The 8825-nt window shown below is 37.6% G+C and overlaps 1 protein-coding gene across 1 annotated transcript in view; it reads right to left on the bottom strand.

Moving 5' to 3' along the window:
- Nucleotides 1–5130: 5130 nt before the first annotated feature.
- Nucleotides 5131–8825, bottom strand: part of SLC25A24 (solute carrier family 25 member 24) — an 85232-nt gene continuing 81537 nt past the window's right edge. The window contains exon 10 of the mRNA XM_073592987.1: nucleotides 5131–7936. Coding sequence (XP_073449088.1) covers nucleotides 7761–7936 — 176 coding nt within the window. The 3' untranslated portion in view covers nucleotides 5131–7760. The remainder of the gene's footprint in view (nucleotides 7937–8825) is intronic.

Genomic DNA, 8825 nt, shown 5'->3' with positions numbered 1-8825 from the left:
AGTCACTCACCCTGAATAAGCATGCAGATCAACAAAATCAGAAGTTGTGATCAAATCAGATGTAACAGGGTCACCAGGACAGCCAGGAACATAACATATGCAAAATACCCTTGTTGCTTATAAAAGCAGAGGGGTTACAAGAACCAGTTATACCTGCTTCATTTGTGTTAGACCTATTTCTCTCTAGAGTTTTCTCACTCTTAAAAAAAAAAAAAAAAAAAAAAAAAAAGGTTTTCTCACTCCAACTATTTGATTGGCATGCTTCACCTGCCCCCTGTTCCTTACCATCTGGTACAATATTTCTGATTCCATTGAGACGACAAACTGATAACTATGAAGGGAAATGGATGCAAGTATTGCTCTTGTAAAACACTGACTGCTAGTACATATGCCAAAACACCAACTAGTAAATATTTCATTACCCAAGGTGAGAATGTGGTTGTTTTGCCAGGTGAAATATATAATTACTACGAGAAGGTAGTAATCATCATTCAACAGATCTTAAACAATTATTAAACAAACAAAAAAAAAGCACAGGCAAGGATATGTGCACCTACTGCGAGTACCAATATTTTTTTTTATAACAACAGAAACTGAAGAATAATGAAGTTGTCCACAGTAGGAATTCTTTTTTTTTTTCCTAACCCCAACCCAAAACTAATAGCTGCACTCTGGTTGGTACATTCACCTTAGTGTGCACTAATATGTAAAAGACCCAATAGAAAGGCATACACATGGAATACCATCCATTATGACAATTAGCAGAATCATTGCAAAACTAGTATTTTCCACATTCAGTACTAGAGAGTGTCCCTGTAATGTCACCATATCCCCAGATCAGTTCCTATAAATATATGCCCCATTGCCCTACTCACTAGTACTGTAAAAATACCACTACCCTCCAAAACCTTATCTTGGCACTATGGTGTCCCTGGAAGAGCGTGTCTCCATCACTGTGTCATGTCCCTTGGATATCATGCTTTCACCCACAACTCAACCCACTAAGTTCTGTGCAAATACCACTATCCTCATTTTTATCCAAGCACCAAAATGACAAATCCTACCCAGTTAGTTCTCCAGGACAGGAAATTAAGTTACATCTTTGCAATGGGATACAGACAGCAAAAAAAAAAAAAAAAAAAATAATAATAGTAATAATAATAATAATAAAATAATATATGAGATTTCTGACTTTAAATGACTTTAACATGATTCTTTAATCATAGTACAGTGAAACCATTCATAGGAGCAAGTGATGTCATGAAGTAAAAAATGTGGGTATAATTTACAATTTATTTGTCATTTCAGTTGCACGACTGCATTGACTTGGGTTGGCAAGAATTGTGTAAAAATGCAGACCTCCTGCATTTTTACGCAATGTATCACACCTCACTGTATATCGTTGCAATTTGCTTCAATTCATAGGCTTGAATGAAGTGTCAAGTAAAAATAAAAAATAAAAATAGATAACAGCGTGATGTATTGTAACAAAACATCGCACTGCCCCTGCACAATGTATACCAACGCATATGTGTTTTAGGACACAGGTTGATTTGAAAGAGCCCTAAAGAATGAATTAAAAAATGATAAGAGGACAATAGTCAGAATGCTTTCTCATAATAAATATCTCAACTCACATAGAAAAAAACTGTCCAGCCAAAATTAATTCTTTTCATTTTAGTATGGAGGGTTAGAACCACATCAGGTTTATAATGTATCCCTGCTAGAGGGATTCACCCTTTCTATATGTCTTGGTGACCACTAGGAGGAGAATCTTCCAATGGAGACATTTTCCTCCTTTGACAACTGTTAGGGATAATTAAGGGTGTACCAAGGCATGATTCACCCCCCTTGGTCAGGTTCATTTGTGTAGAATGGTTACTCCTAACTGCACCCGGGACCACCTGAAGAGGTTGTCCTGGGCATGATTCACTTGTGGTCCAGTATGGTTCGCTTTAGTGTGAGTGCCAATCGTGTCTAAGTAAAGAACTCTCCATAGATCACTGAGTACAGAAGCAGGGATCACTGTGGTGCAGTTGCCAGAGGCAATGATGCAAGTGTGCTCAGGAACACTTCTTTACAGCCAAGTGTGATTTCAGACCAACAGGAGGAACGGAGGGGGGGGGGGGGGGACAATCAACTTGGGTACAGTTCAGCTAAACCATGCCGATTGAAAGGTGCCATTTACTGGTGTACTCACAGTTTCCTTTTGTGGCTATAGAACAAAAAGTAAAACAGAAATTTCTCGAAAGGGACAAAGATGGCAAAAAATAAAAATAAAAATGTATAGGGGTTGTAAAATTTCTCTGCTTTACCTAAATTAAAGTTTTGGCTTTAGATATACTCCAATGCCACGCACATGATAGTTTAAATATGGTTGGAAGTAATTCCTTGTGATCTTTTTACTTCTATAAAACAAATTATTCATTTATAAAGTTTGCACTTCTTATAGAACACTTAAAAAAAAAAAAAACCTCTAGATATGCTCAGGACATTAGGAACTCTTTGGTATTGGCTCATGAATACTACATTTCTTATAACAGACTGCATATAAAAATTCTACATGAAAAAAAAAAAAAAAAGACAGAAAAAATACCAAAATTAGAAAAAGTGGCTATATAAAAAAAAAAAAAAAAAAAAAAAAAAAAAAAAAAAAAAAAGCACAAAGCTAGTTTATTCTCAAGATTTTGCATAGTTTTACAGGCAACTGTATTTCATAAAAAAAGTGCAAAGATAATTGGTATGTGGTACCCCTCAACCAATCAGAAATCTTTCTCATTAGTCTACAAATCTGCTGGATGGCAATACTTTGTTGCCAAGGTCTACTGCACATCAAAAGTTTTCGCAGAAATCAAATAAAGCCTGAAGCAAGACGGGACATTGATTTTTACGTGCCTCATTAAAGCTTTGCTTTTGCTAAAGAGAATTTGACATAATTATTAATCAAGCTTATTGTTTTCTTCTCACTTTCTATTTGTGCGATACGCTCACTGCTTTTCCTGAAAGCCTACACAGAATTTGAAGTAAAATTTCAGGTACCTACTGACACCAGTGAGCTACTTAAAAAACAAAACAAAAAAAAAAAAGAAATTAGTCAGTTGGATAGAAGTGCTGGCAAGGCAAAAATAAATATAACTAAGTGTATCCAAACCCATGAACAAAAAATGTAATATTGCAGCTTACCCGTCCTTCGATATAGGAGGCTGCATTTGTTTTCTTTTTTTTTTTCATGCTTTTTTGCACTTAGTGATTTGGCCAGTAAGTCTAATATTTAAACTTCCTTTAAGGCGGAACTCAAGGCACAGATACTTACCTCGCTGGCACCAGCATCTAGAGCTTCTTTCAGGTGCCGATCTTTGGCCATCTTGATTGACCGACGTGGGAGTGACATCATCCCGCAACAATGTATGCGCAGCTCAATGTACACTCTACAGGGGATTGCGAACAGGCGGGTAAGTGCATTTTATTGCATGTTTCTTCTGCAATAAAAAGCCTGCCTATTTCCAGTTTTTTACTTTAGTTCCACTTTAACATCAAGCTGTCCAGAAAAAATGTCAGAGGGTTAAATCGATTTAACACTGACAGGAGTGCTTGCAATGGTCAGCTTTTAGCTACAACTTTTATACCAAAAGGGAAAAAAAAAAAAAAAGTTGCCATAACTGCTTAAATTGGTAGCAAAAACAAAATATAACCAGGTCCCCTGCAAGTTAATGCCATAATGTGCTAGTATGCACTACATACTAGCATATTATGGCAGAGTTACCTTTTAAACAGAGACCTCCAGTAGCATGTGTTCACCGATCTCAATGCTTCTATCTTCATCTCGTCTTCCTTTCGGGTTCACACGCTCTTACTGTTTAAATGGCCAGGCAGTGATGACGTCACTCCTGCACACGCACACAGGAGTCATGACTCAGCACAGCACTTTCTGCATCAACTGCACACTCAGTGTTCCCTGAATGTAGCGTGCACGGCGCATGTGCTGGTGACATCATCAGCAGGTGTGAATATCTCCTAAACAGCATACGTTCAGGAGATATTTCCTGAATATAATATTATATTATATATTTTTTTACTACAGCTTTAAAAGGTGTAGGCAGAGGCTCAGCTTTAAATTGTTAGTCAAGTCCATCTAATTCTTCTAGTCTAACACTACCCTCTCCCCAGACCTAACAATGCTGCTGTCCAGATGTGTCCCTATTGCTTCTCCATCCAGAGTGAAGCCACCCCAAGACAGAAGTGTGTTACCAGCACGATCACTGAGTGAAAATAGAGAGATGACTACGCTCACTCCCTGTACTGTATTCTGTGTCAAAACAGTGTTGTCACCCTATTACAAGAACTGTGTTAGGACTACAGAATATACCCCCCTCTTTATAACATAAGAGGTGTTCTGTAGCTCACAGGGGACCTGGGCAGAGCTGATAAGACAGTTGCAGAGCACACAAAAATTACAAGCTCGCTAGATTTCTGGCAGTAACAACAGGTTATTTTTTTTGCACTTCTAATTATTGGAGAGATAAGTAGACAACACTTCCAATGGTAAAGACTGTAGGTGAACAAATATAATCCGCCCAAAAAAATCTGTCCTACCACCACTGCGTTGTAAATGGAAAGAATAAAAAGATAAAATAAAAGCTGCCACTTAAAATAGTGAATATATAAAAACTGAATTTCCCCCTAAGGTAGAGATGGAATAGTGGCGCTGGCCCTAATACTTGTGGGATAAACACTAGTGACAATATAGTGCTAAGATTATACTCTAAGCAATACTAAAAATACAGCAATGTGTGTAGTGGATAACACCTCTACTTCCACATCTTAGTGTGAATGAACACATGCCATATAGTGACTCAATTATTGTATAAACCCTTAATGAGAGTAACACAAAAACCAAAAAAAACGAATAGACAGTGATGATGTCACATAACATAACTCAAAAAAAAAGTGAAACATCAATATTGTTGACACCCCGTGATAAATATGTGTACTGGTGTCAAACTCTCAGCACACAAGAAATCTCAAAGCATAAATTATATAAAAAACTGAAGAAAAACTGAAAAGAAGAAAAAAAAAACAGGATATAGTGAAATATAAAATGTGCAAAAAATACAAAAAAAAAAAAAAAAAAAAAAATAATGAGAAGTGAAAGTCCACATATGATGTGAAAAATGAGAAGGCAATTCCAAAAATAAAAGTGCCTCCACTCGACAGTGCTGCAAATCCAAGTGTCCACCACACCTCAGTGACGTGATTCCAATCTCTTAGTGCGTCCCATTTCATTTCGTGCAATTCCTCCTTTGTAGTGTATCTCTTGTGGTGTCCCTGTGGATTGTTCTATGTGGGACGCACTAAGAGATTACTGAAGGTGCGGATTGCTGAGCATTTAGCGAATATTAAAAAAGGTTTCCAATATCACAGTGTGTCTCTCCATTTTAAGGAGAAGCACAATCAGGATCCAAGCCTTTTACAGTTTTGTGGTCTTGATGTGGTTCATCAATCCTGGAGAGGCTCAAATTGGGTTAGGGATCTCTCCCAGAGAGAAACCCAATGGATCTTCCTCCTCAAAAGTTTATTCCCTAGAGGAATGAACATTGAGCTGGATCTGAATTGCTTTATTAGTTATTTTTAGTTAGTTTGTAATGGTTTAGTTCAGATCTAGCTGTTTAACCTACTAAATGACAGTTATTAACTAAATTTACCCCTTCTGGGAACTATATATAGGTGTAGAGATGAGATTCCTGCCCCAAGTTATAATGTTCAGCCGATGCAAGCTCTATTTTGAGATTGACAATGATATTTTAATGTATTAATTATTTTTATTTATTCCTATTTCTAGTTAATCCGTAGTTTTTGACTGCGGCTTATTGATTCTGATCATGTGGGATTCAGTGTTTCAGTCGCATCTGGTATCACTATGAATTGTTCTTGTATTTAATTTTTTATTTTCAGTTATTTATTTGCATGTTTTTTAATTATTATTACATACATTGGCATTTTGTAGCCATAAAGGCTCTGGCCCGTTTGTATTTTATAAAGATTAGAATTATATTTATCTGATCATGTGGGATTCAGTGTTTCAGTTGCATCTGAATTCACTATGATTGGCTTTTGCATTGAACTTTTTAATTTTCATTTATTTATTTGTATGTTTTTTTAATTGTTTTACATGCATTGGCATTTTGAAGCCATAAAGGCCTTGGCCCTTTTGTATTTTATAAAGATTAGAATTACATTCATCTACCTGAGGTTAATGAGGAATTGTTCTGTGTTAAATCATGAACACGGGGACACAGGGAGCGTGTAGACACATAGCGATTGACGCCCGTCCACCTGAGCTGTCAATTAGCATAAATTCGTGATTGCCATGCCGAGTAGCCAACCCCATGACTAGGTCCCAGTGACAAAACATGTCGGGGCGTGGTTACACGCCAATCTCATACGTGAGTTAGAAGGGAGAGTGAAGGAGGAAAGAGAGACGGGCACGGAGTGAGGGTTAGTGTATGGGCGCGGAGGACTGTCTGCTGTGGGCTGGTGAGGCTATCATCGGCATTCATACTCCCTGGGTCCGCCGTGGCCATGTACTGTTGAAACACTGTCTGCTGCATGTTTCGCTGTGATGTTATCTGGCTGCCATGTATCGATCTGCCCATTGATTTTATTTACCACGTGAGTGTATTAGCGTTTGTTTTGGTTTTGAATAAATCCTTTTAAAACAGTACTACACTATTGGAGCATTTCTTCTCATCCTTTATGGGAAACATCATCCTAAGGAGAGAGTCTGGAATATATAGCGGTGGATAACAGTGGTCGCTGTTTAACCCCTATAAGAGTGGGTTGAGGCTTATTTTGGCCAAACACGAGAGTGGGAGGCCTTTACAGCTGGTGAGTTTGAAATTCACAAGGGAGTGGAATCAGGTCACTGAGGTGTGGTGGACACTTGGATTTGCAGCACTGTTGAGTGGAGACACTTTTATTTTTGGAATTGCCTTCTCATTTTTCACATCATATGTGGACTTTCACTTCTCTTTTTTTTTTTTGCACATTTTATATTTCACTATATCCTGTTTTTTTTAATCTTTTTTTCAGTTTTTCTTCAGTTTTTTATATAATTTATGCTTTGAGATTTCTTGTGTGCTAAGAGTTTGACACCAGTACACATATTTATCACGGGGTGTCAACAATATTGATGTTTCACATGTATTTTGAGTTATGTTATGTGACATCATCACTGTCTATTCAGTTTTTTTGGTTTTTGTGTTACTCTCATTAAGGGTTTATACATTAATTGAGTCACTATATGGCATGTGTTAATTCACATTAAGATGTGGACGTAGAGGTGTTATCCACTACACTCATTGCTGTATTTTTAGTATTGCTTAGAGTATAATCTTAGCACTATAACGTCACTAGTGTTTATCCCACAAGTATTAGGGCCAGCGTCACTAACACTTCCAATGGTATAGAACAGACCAAAAAAGTAAAAAAAAAAAAAAAGTAAGTTCATTGTAAGAGTTTACATACACTTTAAGAAGAAAATATTCATTTCTGCTAGAAGGGACTGCTTTCTCTTCACATAAGTGGAGTTGCACTTTAATATTCTACATTTTGGCAATGTTCTGTTAGCCGTGGAGACTTTCAATACGGTCTGCAGCAACACAATCAATACTCACTTCACACTGCTCAGCTCTCAGAATAACACACAGACAAATATGCACACAATGGATTTCCTGAGTGTGAAGGCTGGAGGTTCCCCACTTTTAGATCCCAAGCCGGACCTTCATCTTCTCATACACCACATAGCTGATACTGACAGCGGGGAGTACTTTCAGGAAGTTTGGAGCTATTCCTCTGTACAGGCCCAAAAATCCTTCCTTAGCGATAATCTTGCGGAAGAGGCCTCCCATGCTAAGTTGAGGTGCGCCTTCTACAGATGCTGCAAAAGATGGAAGGAAATTCTTAGAGCAATGGAAATTACGGAAAACCACTCTTAAAGTTGCCCATTTAAAAGGAGTCCCAATTCCCACCATAAAATGTTTTACTTCAGTGATTTGGCAACAATTTCCACATCCAGAAATATAATTGAAAACAATCAACACATATCATTGACTTCATGGCAACAAGATGATTGGATTAGAGCTACACAGCCCACAACTTTCCACAACTCACTTATCGGGACAATGAACAGTTTATGACACCACCAACGTGTTTGGACTAGCTTGACCCTTGTGGGTACTTATTTGAGCTGGTAAACCAAGTTGGATAAATGATGGAGTGTGTTCAACTGAATGTGATAAACTACGATTATACAGGCAAAATGTAATAAATGAAACAAGTTGATTTAAAAAAAAAAAAAAAAAAAGAAAAGAAAAGGAAAAAAAGAAAAAAAGGAAGACGTGTTACTCCATTGAACTTCCCCTAACTGCTGAGCTGCTCTGTTCTCCTTGTTGAAGGCTAAAACATGAGAAAGCAAAGCCCTGCCACTTCTAAAATGGCTCCCTCCATACAGAGGCAGTGCAGAACAAAGCAGGTATGGTAAGTAGCGAGTAATAAGGGAAAGACAGCTGGATCGGCGCATGGATACCACAGGCAACACGGTGACCAGGCCTTTGCCCCCTGCCTGCCTTTTCTTGGGCACAACTTCCAGAGATCAGTTGCTCTTTAATGTGCCAAATGTGTCATGTGCCTTTAAATAGGATAAATCTATTGTGTGTACAAAACTTTGTGGAATTTTATTTTTTTTAATGAAATTCATTATTCCTGTAACATGATGAAATGGGTAATTACGCCACATTGCTTTATAAATAGGTAAAAAATTGGCTCTT

Source organism: Aquarana catesbeiana, linkage group LG07, assembly GCF_042186555.1.
Source record: "Aquarana catesbeiana isolate 2022-GZ linkage group LG07, ASM4218655v1, whole genome shotgun sequence".
Classification (NCBI taxonomy): Eukaryota; Metazoa; Chordata; class Amphibia; order Anura; family Ranidae; genus Aquarana; species Aquarana catesbeiana.
This window is presented reverse-complemented; position numbering and strand designations above follow the sequence as displayed.